Source organism: Acipenser ruthenus, chromosome 7 (assembly GCF_902713425.1).
Source record: "Acipenser ruthenus chromosome 7, fAciRut3.2 maternal haplotype, whole genome shotgun sequence".
NCBI lineage: Eukaryota > Metazoa > Chordata > Actinopteri > Acipenseriformes > Acipenseridae > Acipenser > Acipenser ruthenus.
Window position 1 is genome coordinate 69,442,454 of NC_081195.1, and position 14,967 is coordinate 69,457,420.

At 48.4% G+C, this 14,967-nt stretch overlaps 1 protein-coding gene across 1 annotated transcript in view; it reads right to left on the reverse strand.

Moving 5' to 3' along the window:
* The window catches only part of LOC117414836 (reelin-like), a 146,873-nt gene that overhangs the window by 121,661 nt on the left and 10,245 nt on the right, over positions 1 to 14,967 (reverse strand). The window contains exon 2 of the mRNA XM_059027774.1: positions 11,632 to 11,742. Within this exon, the coding sequence (XP_058883757.1) occupies positions 11,632 to 11,742 (111 nt within the window). The remainder of the gene's footprint in view (positions 1 to 11,631; positions 11,743 to 14,967) is intronic.

Genomic DNA, 14,967 nt, shown 5'->3' on the forward strand with positions numbered 1-14,967 from the left:
TTATGCTGTGCTCAGTAAATCCTAACCCAGCACTTGCTGTGTGACCCAGTCTCAGAATAACAGCCTTAGCAAGCCTCAGTGGAAATGTTAACTAATTTGATTTTTAATTTGACTCGACTCCTACTAATTACTGAGGTCTTGATTATTAATCTGATTTGGTCCAAAAACTGAGGCTAATTTCAAGTTGTATTAAAATCACTGTGAATGAAAAGGAGAACATAAAAGAGCATCCTAGAAATGAAGAGCCTGCTGCTGGGTGTGTGCAGCAGCCTGTCTCTCAGCCTGGCCTGGGGCTCCTTCCAGGAATCTGAATGACCTTCCCACAGGGGAATAGTGTGGGTTCAGGATTGATATTCCAGGGAACCAAGAGTATCTCCTGGAATATAAATGGTCTGGCTGTGATTACTCATCCACAACACCTAGTAATCTAAACGCATGGACAGACTGAGAACCAACATGTATCCCCAGTAACCGTAACCCTTATCATCCTGCATCCACCCCACCTAGTAATCTAAACGCATGGACAGACTGAGAACCAACATGTATCCCCAGTAACCGTAACCCTTATCATCCTGCATCCACCCCACCTAGTAATCTAAACGCATGGACAGACTGAGAACCAACATGCATCCCCAGTAACCGTAACCCTTATCATCCTCCATCCACCCCACCTAGTAATCTAAACGCATTTTCAAACTACCACGGTTCAATTTTTACAAGACAACACAAGCAACGACACAGAGAATCTGAAACCTCAAATTGAAGGCAAGGAGGCTCTTTCATCATGTTTAAATGCAGCTTGACATTTATCAGGGAAACAGCCCATCTGAGAGGAAATTGAATGTGCCGCTACACCTCTCCCTGACAAGAGGAGGCTGTGATACCATCAGCTCCGCCTGCAGCCCTAACGAGAGCATCGCTGTGAGGACCCTCACTGACAGCAACACAACGCTAATGAGGTTCAAGTCAAAAATCACAAGAGGAAAGAAAACAGATACATTCCTTTATCTTCAGAGTCTCTCTGTGTGCTGGGAACAAGCATCTTCTCAGGACGAGCACCGTTCCGGGACAGAGCAACGTGTGTGTGTGTGTGTGTGCGTGCGTGTATGTGTGCATGCGTGTGTGTGTGTGTATGTATGTATGTGAGGAGTGTGCGTGTGTGTGTGTATGTGTGCGTGCGTGTGCGTGCGCGCGTGTGTGTGTGTGTGTATGTGTGTGTGTGTGGGAGCAGGGGTCTTGTATAGATTTCCTTTTAATTAACTGCCTCTAATTGTCTGAGATTAGAGAAGCTGCTGCTGCTGTTTCCTCATTCATCAGCCCCTAATCAGACCTCCGCGGCTGGCAGAGCCCTTTCTGAGGATGCGATCATTGCGACAGAGCTCATTAAGCTGCAGAGCTGGTGGCTCCTCAAGCCTCGCAATGGAAGATAATCACTGTTGAATATACATCCTGTGTTACTGACTTCCAAACAGTGCGGGCTGGGACCGGGGGGAGACAGAGCAGCTGTTCTAATGAGGACGCCGGGGGTCATTCCTCACCCGTCCCAAAAACAAGAACAACAGACCAGCCAATCAATTCAACATGTGTTTTCAGAGAAAATGTTACTTGAGGCAATGATGTGTGCTTGTTAGAGCTACAGTATGAGGTTTCAAGGTTAGAGCTGAGGGGCTGGGAGGGAGGCAGTGTGGTGTAGTGGAGAGAGCGGAGGGGCTGGGAGGGAGGCAGTGTGGTGTAGTGGAGAGAGCGGAGTGGCTGGGAGGGAGGCAGTGTGGTGTAGTGGAGAGAGCGGAGGGGCTGGGAGGGAGGCAGTGTGGTGTAGTGGTGAGAGCTGGAGACTGGGTGGGAGGCAGTGTTCTAGTGGTTAGCGCTGAGGGACTGGGAGGTGGTTCTGGGTTTTGTTAACTACTTGGAATCAGAAGAGCAGTGATGGTCTGAATCCAACAGAGATAGAACACACACTGATATCAGCAGAGCTCAGTTGTGTAAGGACGGGATTCTAGACGTCCCTAAAAGCTAGACCCTAAAAACTTAAAATGAAGCTGCTATAGACGCGTGTTGACTTCTTTAACAAAAAGAGTTAAAGAATTGTGAAAAAAATAAAGCAATAGCTATATCTAAAGAGTTAAAATCACAGTAAATCATAAAGCTTTTAACTAAACAGCGCTGTGCACTTTTAGGCTATGTGAGGTCCCTTGTCCATATTCCATTACCCATCAATGATTGAAACAAGCATTCTTTAAAGGGAGAGGACTCTGAACATTAAGGATGCAGCCCAGCAGAACCAAGAGACCCTGCACTGAGGCTTTGACCAGGACCTGCTTTAGAGTGCTGCAGCCCTGCCAGAGGAACTCTGCTGAGAGAAGCAGCCTCTTCAGTAACCAGGACCTGCTTTAGAGTGCTGCAGCCCTGCCAGAGGAACTCTGCTGAGAGAAGCAGCCTCTTCAGTAACCAGGACCTGCTTTAGAGTGCTGCAGCCCTGCCAGAGGAACTCTGCTGAGAGAAGCAGCCTCTTCAGTAACCAGGACCTGCTTTAGAGTGCTGCAGCCCTGCCAGAGGAACTCTGCTGAGAGAAGCAGCCTCTTCAGTAACCAGGACCTGCTTTACAGTGCTGCAGCCCTGCCAGAGGAACTCTGCTGAGAGAAGCAGCCTCTTCAGTAACCAGGACCTGCTTTAGAGTGCTGCAGCCCTGCCAGAGGAACTCTGCTGAGAGAAGCAGCCTCTTCAGTAACCAGGACCTGCTTTAGAGTGCTGCAGCCCTGCCAGGGGAACTCTGCTGAGAGAAGCAGCCTCTTCAGTAACCAGGACCTGCTTTAGAGTGCTGCAGCCCTGCCAGAGGAACTCTGCTGAGAGAAGCAGCCTCTTCAGTAACCAGGACCTGCTTTAGAGTGCTGCAGCCCTGCCAGAGGAACTCTGCTGAGAGAAGCAGCCTCTTCAGTAACCAGGACCTGCTTTAGAGTGCTGCAGCCCTGCCAGAGGAACTCTGCTGAGAGAAGCAGCCTCTTCAGTAACCAGGACCTGCTTTAGAGTGCTGCAGCCCTGCCAGAGGAACTCTGCTGAGAGAAGCAGCCTCTTCAGTAACCAGGACCTGCTTTAGAGTACTGCAGCCCTGCCAGAGGAACTCTGCTGAGAGAAGCAGCCTCTTCAGTAACCAGGACCTGCTTTAGAGTGCTGCAGCCCTGCCAGAGGAACTCTGCTGAGAGAAGCAGCCTCTTCAGTAACCAGGACCTGCTTTACAGTGCTGCAGCCCTGCCAGAGGAACTCTGCTGAGAGAAGCAGCCTCTTCAGTAACCAGGACCTGCTTTTTTGTAAACGGGGCAAACTTTGCAAAAGTGAACCAAACAATGAAAAAAAAAATAGAATAATTATGATTATGTTTATTATTATGATGACGCTTCTGCTGCTGATGTATGGACATTCCACAATATTCACACTATAAGTGTAAAAACACAATGAAACAATAAAAGCTAGACCCTAAAAACTTAAAATGAAGCTGCTATAGACGCGTGTTGACTTCTTTAACAAAAAGAGTTAAAGAATTGTGAAAAAAATAAAGCAATAGCTATATCTAAAGAGTTAAAATCACAGTAAATCATAAAGCTTTTAACTAAACAGCGCTGTGCACTTTTAGGCTATGTGAGGTCCCTTGTCCATATTCCATTACCCATCAATGATTGAAACAAGCATTCTTTAAAGGGAGAGGACTCTGAACATTAAGGATGCAGCCCAGCAGAACCAAGGGACCCTGCACTGAGGCTTTGACCAGGACCTGCTTTAGAGTGCTGCAACCCTGCCAGAGGAACTCTGCTGAGAGAAGCAGCCTCTTCAGTAACCAGGACCTGCTTTAGAGTGCTGCAGCCCTGCCAGAGGAACTCTGCTGAGAGAAGCAGCCTCTTCAGTAACCAGGACCTGCTTTAGAGTGCTGCAGCCCTGCCAGAGGAACTCTGCTGAGAGAAGCAGCCTCTTCAGTAACCAGGACCTGCTTTAGAGTGCTGCAGCCCTGCCAGAGGAACTCTGCTGAGAGAAGCAGCCTCTTCAGTAACCAGGACCTGCTTTACAGTGCTGCAGCCCTGCCAGAGGAACTCTGCTGAGAGAAGCAGCCTCTTCAGTAACCAGGACCTGCTTTAGAGTGCTGCAGCCCTGCCAGAGGAACTCTGCTGAGAGAAGCAGCCTCTTCAGTAACCAGGACCTGCTTTAGAGTGCTGCAGCCCTGCCAGGGGAACTCTGCTGAGAGAAGCAGCCTCTTCAGTAACCAGGACCTGCTTTAGAGTGCTGCAGCCCTGCCAGAGGAACTCTGCTGAGAGAAGCAGCCTCTTCAGTAACCAGGACCTGCTTTAGAGTGCTGCAGCCCTGCCAGAGGAACTCTGCTGAGAGAAGCAGCCTCTTCAGTAACCAGGACCTGCTTTAGAGTGCTGCAGCCCTGCCAGAGGAACTCTGCTGAGAGAAGCAGCCTCTTCAGTAACCAGGACCTGCTTTAGAGTACTGCAGCCCTGCCAGAGGAACTCTGCTGAGAGAAGCAGCCTCTTCAGTAACCAGGACCTGCTTTAGAGTGCTGCAGCCCTGCCAGAGGAACTCTGCTGAGAGAAGCAGCCTCTTCAGTAACCAGGACCTGCTTTACAGTGCTGCAGCCCTGCCAGAGGAACTCTGCTGAGAGAAGCAGCCTCTTCAGTAACCAGGACCTGCTTTTTTGTAAACGGGGCAAACTTTGCAAAAGTGAACCAAACAATGAAAAAAAAAATAGAATAATTATGATTATGTTTATTATTATGATGACGCTGCTGCTGCTGATGTATGGACATTCCACAATATTCACACTATAAGTGTAAAAACACAATGAAACAATAAAAGCTAGACCCTAAAAACTTAAAATGAAGCTGCTATAGACGCGTGTTGACTTCTTTAACAAAAAGAGTTAAAGAATTGTGAAAAAAATAAAGCAATAGCTATATCTAAAGAGTTAAAATCACAGTAAATCATAAAGCTTTTAACTAAACAGCGCTGTGCACTTTTAGGCTATGTGAGGTCCCTTGTCCATATTCCATTACCCATCAATGATTGAAACAAGCATTCTTTAAAGGGAGAGGACTCTGAACATTAAGGATGCAGCCCAGCAGAACCAAGGGACCCTGCACTGAGGCTTTGACCAGGACCTGCTTTAGAGTGCTGCAGCCCTGCCAGAGGAACTCTGCTGAGAGAAGCAGCCTCTTCAGTAACCAGGACCTGCTTTAGAGTGCTGCAGCCCTGCCAGAGGAACTCTGCTGAGAGAAGCAGCCTCTTCAGTAACCAGGACCTGCTTTAGAGTGCTGCAGCATGTCAATGCATGTACTTGCGGATGAAGTTTCAGAACTGGATGTAAGTGCAGATCCCTCTACTGCCTTTCCACAGTGGGAAGTTTCTTCCATATCCTAGTAATGCTTTTAAGATTAAGAAGCGCAGAGCCCCGCTCTCCAAAGGGACCAGCCTCCTTCATCACATGCACATGTGTTTCTGTAGCTGAGTGTCACGAAAGAAAGAAAGTCTTAAACCTCAACTGACTCTGTCTCTGCCTCTCTCTGTCTCTGCCTCTGCCTCTCTCTGTCTCTTTCTCTCTCTCTGCCTCTGTCTCTGTCTCTCTCTGCCTCTGCCTCTGTCTCTGCCTCTCTCTCTGCCTCTGTCTCAAATACTTTGTCAGAATTATTATTCTGTGCATCACCAGACTACAATAAGTACATTAATTACAGGATGGAAAGTGATCCCTAAAGACAAGGATGTCCGAAGCATGCATTAGTCCATGTCTTATAGTTTCTCTTCAGATGCCAGTATTGTCTGTCATGCCTTAGTGATCTCAATCTGAAGTCAGAGTCCACTTATATTGTGTCCTGTAAACTGCATAGTCTAACATGTCTCTTATCTGCGTTATTGTCAAGTGTTGTCCGATTTGTTTTTTCCACCTTCATACATCAGTGTGAGTGTTTATGTACAGTAACGTTAAAATATGACAATGTAAGCCAAAGCTATGAAGGAGGTAAGCGCAGTGTCAGGGTGTTGTCAGTGTGATCTCGACTGCTGTCAGGGCCCAGGTAATGAGCTGCTGCAGATCAGAGCGAGCTGTCTTTGAAGTGTCTCCGCACAGACCAGCACCACTGCTGAGAGAGGACTGACAGCCTCAGCCCGCCCCACTGCCGAGCGAGGGCTGACAGCCTCAGCCCGTCCCACTGCCGAGCGAGTGCTGACAGCCTCAGCGCCCCCACTGCCGAGCGAGGGCTGACAGCCTCAGCGCCCCCACTGCCGAGCGAGGGCTGACAGCCTCAGCCCCCCTCACTGCCACAAAGCACTGCCACAGAGCCACAGGGATCTCACTGCCTGACCATCCCACAGTGAGGTTCCCCGGTCTCTACAGCACTGCCACAGAGCCACAGGGATCTCACTGCCTGACCATCCCACAGCGAGCTTCCCCGGTCTCTCTACAGCACTGCCACAGAGCCAAGGGATCTCACTGCCTGACCATCCCACAGTGAGGTTCCCCGGTCTCTCTACAGCACTGCCACAGAGCCACAGGGATCTCACTGCCTGACCATCCCACAGTGAGGTTCCCCGGTCTCTCTACAGCACTGCCACAGAGCCACAGGGATCTCACTGCCTGACCATCCCACAGTGAGGTTCCCCGGTCTCTCTACAGCACTGCCACAGAGCCACAGGGATCTCACTGCCTGACCATCCCACAGTGAGGTTCCCCGGTCTCTACAGCACTGCCACAGAGCCACAGGGATCTCACTGCCTGACCATCCCACAGCGAGCTTCCCCGGTCTCTCTACAGCACTGCCACAGAGCCACAGGGATCTCACTGCCTGACCATCCCACAGCGAGCTTCCCCGGTCTCTCTACAGCACTGCCACAGAGCCACAGGGATCTCACTGCCTGACCATCCCACAGCGAGCTTCCCCGGTCTCTCTACAGCACTGCCACAGAGCCACAGGGATCTCACTGCCTGACCATCCCACAGTGAGGTTCCCCGGTCTCTCTACAGCACTGCCACAGAGCCACAGGGATCTCACTGCCTGACCATCCCACAGCGAGCTTCCCCAGTCTCTACAGCACTGCCACAGAGCCACAGGGATCTCACTGCCTGACCATCCCACAGCGAGCTTCCCCGGTCTCTACAGCACTGCCACAGAGCCACAGGGATCTCACTGCCTGACCATCCCACAGCGAGCTTCCCCAGTCTCTACAGCACTGCCACAGAGCCACAGGGATCTCACTGCCTGACCATCCCACAGCGAGCTTCCCCGGTCTCTCTACAGCACTGCCACAGAGCCACAGGGATCTCACTGCCTGATCATCCCACTATGCGGCTCACCTGCCAGGGAGCAATGACTCCAGTAGACAGGGGGCTTAATTGCTGGAGTAATAATTACTCCCCGGATCAGACCCGGCTGCTGAAATAATGTTTTTGCTCACCTTCCATAACTCATACAACCCTTAACTTTAAACACTCAATTATAAAATATATAGCAGTGCAAAAAATACAAAGGTTTGAACAAACAGTCAGTGCCAGTGTGTCTCTCTGAGTCCGTGGGATCCTAGTGATCAATCAGCTGCTAGGAGCACAGACAGACATTGACAGGACGACTGGCCTTCTCGGGTTCCGAACCGTCTTGTCTTTTGTGTTTACAGAAAACTAACTAGCCTCTCACTTACACGCTAATCTTATTGTGTTACTAAATGACCTAAGAAGTGGCCATTGAAATAACTGAACTTCATGGCTGCTGGCCCCGCTTGACCTCTGATCCATGACGTCTTTCAGTTGGGCAGTGGAACATGAAATCCACGTATTGAACGAGGCAGAATAACCACAGTGTTCTGTACCACAGAGCCAAGCTGGGGACTCGGGCAGGCTATGAATAGGGCCAGTGTCCTGAGAGTAAAGAGAAGATCAATTGATGTTCTGAGGACCGTTACCAACTGTATCAGGGAAACTCAGCAGGCCATACACAGCCTCATTGAAATACAGGTGTAGGTGGATACCCGCACTCAGTGTGTGCTCCCTGAATTCTATTTAATCTGGAGCGTGCCAGGAGGTTCTCTGATGCGCTGTGTGATAATCACTCAGATTAATAATACTCTTGAGATGTTTCCAATTTTATTTATCTACAAGCACTAAAACGACCCGTCTGAAAAAACAGCAACAGCAGCAGCTATTAAACAGGAATGAGTTGTGTCAGATCACAACTAATAATGGTAAGTTTCATGTTTGAATGGTCTGAAAGGTTTAAAACAGTTGAAATGGACTGTAAATCTTTGTAATCTCAATGCAAGCTCATCGAAAGAAGCTAAAGTGCAAACAGAACCTAAGATGCTACAAAAATAAATATTTGCATTCTGTCTTTCTATTAACACATAACATAATAGCAGTAATGCAGTGTTCCCTCTCTTTTAAGTCATGTGTGCACTGAGCTGTGTGCTGTGTGCACTGTGCTGTGTACGGTGTGCTGTGTGCACTGTGCACTGTACTGTGTGCGGTGTGCACTGTGCTGTGTGCTGTGTGCTGTGTGCACTGTGCTCTGTACTGTGTGCGGTGTGCACTGTGCTGTGTGCGGTGTGCACTGTGCTGTGTGCGGTGTGCTGTGTGCACTGTGCTGTGTGCGGTGTGCACTGTGCTGTGTGCGGTGTGCTGTGTGCACTGTGCTGTGTGCTGTGTGCACTGTGCTATGTGCTGTGTACTGTGTGCTGTGTGCTGTGTGCTGTGTACTGTGTGCTGCGTGCACTGTGCTAACAGTGCATCAGAAACATCTATTTGAAGAACCAGGAGAAGCCTTCCTTCAGTGAAAAAACTCTGCAATTTCTCAAGCGGGCAGACTTTACTTCATCACTTTGGAAAAATAAATAAGGTCCCCTTACAACGAACGTGCATTTGTCCAAAGAATGCAGCCTTTTTAGCATCCATGTCACTTAATGGATTTGTGTTTAGAAAATAAAACCAGTCCTTGAGATAAGATCAGTCCAGACTCTGAACCCGTACACATCGGTATAGGAGGTGGGATGATAGCTGCGTGGGTTTCCTGCCTGTAGTCCCACATGCTAGATCAGTCCAGACTCTGAACCCGTACACATCAGTATAGGAGGTGGGATGATAGCTGCGTGGGTTTCCTGCCTGTAGTCCCACATGCTAGATCAGTCCAGACTCTGAACCCGTACACATCGGTATAGGTGGTGGGATGATAGCTGCGTGGGTTTCCTGCCTGTAGTCCCACATGCTAGATCAGTCCAGACTCTGAACCCGTACACATCGGTATAGGAGGTGGGATGATAGCTGCGTGGGTTTCCTGCCTGTAGTCCCACATGCTAGATCAGTCCAGACTCTGAACCCGTACACATCAGTATAGGAGGTGGGATGATAGCTGCGTGGGTTTCCTGCCTGTAGTCCCACATGCTAGATCAGTCCAGACTCTGAACCCGTACACATCAGTATAGGAGGTGGGATGATAGCTGCGTGGGTTTCCTGCCTGTAGTCCCACATGCTAGATCAGTCCAGACTCTGAACCCGTACACATCGGTATAGGAGGTGGGATGATAGCTGCGTGGGTTTCCTGCCTGTAGTCCCACATGCTAGATCAGTCCAGACTCTGAACCCGTATAACATTGGTATAGGAGGTGGGATGATAGCTGCGTGGGTTTCCTGCCTGTAGTCCCACATGCTCTGGAGTTCTGAAGGGCACAGTGGGATGTCGTGTATTTGCTGTGAGAAAGATGAATCAGTCAGCTCTGGGATTCAGAGGACTGGCCCTGTTTCAAGCCCAAAGGGGATCAGGGAGTGTTGTGTCTCTGCGGGGGAAGTGTTCCTCTGGGAAGTTGGGAGCAGAGCACCATGGCACCACACAGGACTCATTCACCACACCATTTCTGTCTTTTCCAGTGCAGCATGTTGCTGCTGTTGTTTTCTGGCAGGCTGGCGAAGCATGAATCAGTGTTGTAGTTTCTTGTATTATGAATGTAATTCATCCTGTTACCGTTGTATTCAATATATTTTCACTTCACTCCAAATCGTTTGCAGAGGTAAAGCTGCAGCGATGTGCCTCCAGTTCAGTGAAACCCTGATTCTGTGGTGTCTGTTTACCACATTCCTCCACAGTGTACCCTTCTGTGCAAACTGCAATAAAAACCTTTTTACTAGAAATGATTTGCATTGATGTTACTGTAACTGTATCTGCTCATGGCTGTGCTGAGCCTGAGGTACTCTACTGGAGCCACTATTACTGCTAACCATGCTAACCGCTAGGATATTTGCCTGCTGTTAATTATTCCTTTCATTGAACTGCGATTCATCACTGCCAGCTCTCATGCCGCCCATGCTGTTAAGTAGAGAACACATGTTTAAAAACAGAGAAGAAAGAGTTTCTATCAAATTGAACTGTTTACGGCAAGTGAACAGGAGCTTTAGTGCTGCGCTCAGCCTGTTAATGAAGGGAAGGATGGATTCCTGTCAGTGTGAAAGCGCCGGACCTCTTCAGCAGCCACGCCAGCACATCTGGAGGCCAGCTGTTCCTCTACTCACTGTCACGCCATTGAGTACTGGACATCTGACCAACCCCAGCAGCAATCAGGCAATCCCTCAGCATGCTGACTGCTGATAACAATGAGCTGAGTGACCCTCTCCCAGTGCTCATAAGAACACTCCCTACATCCCTACAATGAGCTGATGACCCTCTCCCAGTGCTCATGAGAACGCTCCCTACAATGAGCTGAGTGACCCTCTCCCAGTGCTCATGAGAACACTCCCTACAATGAGCTGAGTGACCCTCTCCCAGTGCTCATGAGAACGCTCCCTACAATGAGGTGAGTGACCCTCTCACAGTGCTCATGAGAACGATCCCTACAATGACCTGAGTGACCCTCTCCCAGTGCTCATCAGAACGCTCCCTACAATGAGCTGAGTGACCCTCTCACAGTGCTCATGAGAACGATCCCTACAATGAGCTGAGTGATCCTCTCACAGTGCTCATGAGAACGCTAATTGTCTTGGGAGATATTTGTATTTATTTTAGAGAGCCCTAATCGTCTGAAAATGCTAGACGAAAGGGTAATGGATGGTTTCCAATAGTACAATGGCATCTTTGCCACCCAGAGGGTTCCATATATTGAACCCTTGTTTAATAATTGCACAACACCATGTTCCTCTGCTAGGGACACTGTGTCTGCTATCCATCTACTCTACTGCACTGTGCGAGGAGCAGGCTTTACAATACCAGCACTGCAGGCTTTGTAACACACTTAATCCAAGCAATTCACGGGCAATGCCTCCTGCAGCAGTTAGCCCAGGCAACATTTAAGCATCTCCGACCTGCTATATCAATCATTGAAGTCTGGGCACTTAACAACATCAATTACCTCTATTAATGCTGCTATTGTTTTTGTGTATGATAATGTGTTTCAGGTTATATTTGAACGCTGAGCCTGCTTGAAATGTGTGTCGCTGTTTAAATCCTGTTTTGTTATTCTAGTCCTGTTTGTGTCTACCTGTAAGATAAGGACTGCTCTTAACCCTATTGGCTGAGATGATCCGAGGGTTCCAGGGTAAGAAGAGCCTCCATTCTCATCACTGTAACCCTTTACACTGCAGAGCCCTCAGTTCACAGTGCTGCTGACAGTCAGACTTACCGAAGCCAAACGCTCCTGGGCCGCCCACGCTGGGGGCTGATTGGACGGTTGTGGAGGTGTAGAGGCCGGTCACCAAGAGCCCATCGAAGTAGGTGCTGGTGGAGATGGTGACTGAAAGAGAAAGTGCAACACTGAGTAACCTGTAGACAGTATACTGCACACACACACAGAGTGAACTATACTGAGAGAATGCAGCTTACAGTCACTCAACATACAGTATAACACACACACACACACACACACACACACACACAGAGTGAACTATACTGAGAGAATGCAGCTTACAGTCACTCAGCATACAATATACCACACACACACACAGAGTGAACTATACTGAGAGAATGCAGCTTACAGTCACTCAACATACAGTACACCACACACACACACACACAGAGTGAACTATACTGAGAGAATGCAGCTTACAGTCACTCAGCATACAGTATACCACACACACACACAGAGTGAACTATACTGAGAGAATGCAGCTTACAGTCACTCAGCATACAGTATACCACACACACACACACACAGAGTGAACTATACTGAGAGAATGCAGCTTACAGTCACTCAACATACAGTACACCACACACACACACAGAGTGAATTATACTGAGAGAATGCAGCTTACAGTCACTCAGCATACAGTATACCACACACACACACACAGAGTGAACTATACTGAGAGAATGCAGCTTACAGTCACTCAACATACAGTACACCACACACACACACAGAGTGAACTATACTGAGAGAATGCAGCTTACAGTCACTTAGCATACAGTATACTGCACACACACACACAGAGTGAACTATACTGAGAGAATGCAGCTTACAGTCACTCAGCATACAGTACACCACACACACATACAGAGTGAACTATACTGAGAGAATGCAGCTTACAGTCACTTAGCATACAGTATACTGCACACACACACACAGAGTGAACTATACTGAGAGAATGCAGCTTACAGTCACTTAGCATACAGTATACTGCACACACACACACAGAGTGAACTATACTGAGAGAATGCAGCTTACAGTCACTCAGCATACAGTATACCACACACACACACACACACACACACACACAGAGTGAACTATACTGAGAGAATGCAGCTTACAGTCACTTAGCATACAGTATACTGCACACACACACACAGAGTGAACTATACTGAGAGAATGCAGCTTACAGTCACTCAGCATACAGTATACTGCACACACACACAGAGTGAATTATACTGAGAGAATGCAGCTTACAGTCACTCAGCATACAGTATACTGCACACACACACACAGAGTGAACTATACTGAGAGAATGCAGCTTACAGTCACTCAGCATACAGTATACTGCACACACACACACAGAGTGAACTATACTGAGAGAATGCAGCTTAGTCACTCAGCATACAGTACACCACACACACACACAGAGTGAATTATACTGAGAGAATGCAGCTTACAGTCACTCAGCATACAGTACACCACACACACACACAGAGTGAACTATACTGAGAGAATGCAGCTTACAGTCACTCAGCATACAGTATACCACACACACACACAGAGTGAATTATACTGAGAGAATGCAGCTTACAGTCACTCAGCATACAGAACACCACACACACACAGAGTGAACTATACTGAGAGAATGCAGCTTACAGTCACTCAGCATACAGTATACTGCACACACACACTGTACTGTACTGATAGATTGCAGCACTAAGTGACGCTGAGTACAGTATATACACGCTCACACAGCTGGATCCATCAACAATAAGAGCTAATACAAATAAAACTAAATTCACTTTTTGTAATTCAAGACAACCTGTTATGACTCAAGTGTATCATGTTCCAACCACAAGACAGGAATGTGCAAACAGACGTTTTCATGAAGGGCAGGGCAGCGCAAGGCAGCGCAGTACAGTGCAGTACAATTCTCGTTACTTGGAGATGGACTCCAGCACTGCTGGGGAGTCACTGACGGAACAGACTGACTGTGTGGCTCTTCATGCTAGAAAGCCAGCAGGAAGCCAATGCACAGAGAGTGAATGCACTGGTCTGCAATGTGAGCTTGTTATATAGGGGGTGCAAGGGAATGATTCTTTCAGTAGGTTTCTCTGAATAGCATGGCTGTATATACTAGCTGATGATCTCGTCTTTGTGAGAGACGGGCTCCATTCTGGATCAGTTTATTTACTGCATGAATGACTTTTGATGCCTCTGTAGGTTTTGTTTTCCTCGAATTACAAGGACACTGAACGTTAGTCCGAAGCTGATTTCCATTTATTTGATGCTGTTTATGGTGCTCGGCTCTGCCAAACAACACGATCGCAGCTGTGCGCTAGCAATGGCATTGTCGTTATTAAGCAGAAATGAACGGTGTTTGCTTTAGATAAATTAGCGGCACGTGATAACACATGGCTGCATTCTCAGGATTGCTGAGTGGTGAACAATGCGGCTGTGTGCTCTCCCTGCACGCTTCACAAACACTGTCTACAACACAGCTCCGTACAGACACAGGGGTGCGGCTTTAACAAGCGTGCACCGAACAACAGACGACTGCATCGGAGAGACGGGAGGCCTTGCTCCCCTGGAGACCACAAAGAGCTTCATCCATGAGTACCACAACGAGCATTCTCTAATGCTTTGAGCGTGTCTGTAGGTACTCGGTCAAGGCCAGTGCGAGTCCCACAGGTGTCTGCTCAGTGGACTGCGTTAACTAGAGAGTGCTTCTGGAGAGGCTGGGAGAAGCTGCCAGAACACAGGTCAGCATTGCAAAGACAAAGAAAGGAAGAAAGAAAGAAAGGAAAGAAAAAGGAGGACAGGAAGGTATGTATTATTTTCAACCCTGGTTGACTGATGCCGTCTCTTTGCGACTCAGCTCAACTCTGCTCCCGTTGCTCTCACAGGTGTGTTAGCGCACTTAGTGGTGTTGGAAGACGACGCTCGCTGTAATACATCACAAAACCAGCTCGCTAGCCTTTTTATTCACATTAAATATTTATTGCGTGATTTGCAACAGCTCATTACCAATGAACACTATCAGGCACATTGTTAACTATTAATGCCCAGAGTCCTACAGGCACTGCGAACAGGCTTTTTATCATGCACACACACACACACACACTGGGTCTGCATGCACGCACACACACACACACACACTGGGTCTGCATGCACGCACACACACACACACACACACACACACACTGGGTCTGCATGCACACGCACACGCACACACACACACACACACTGGGTCTGCATGCACACGCGCGCACACACACACACACACACTGGGTCTGCATGCACGCACGCACGCACACACACGCACACACTGGG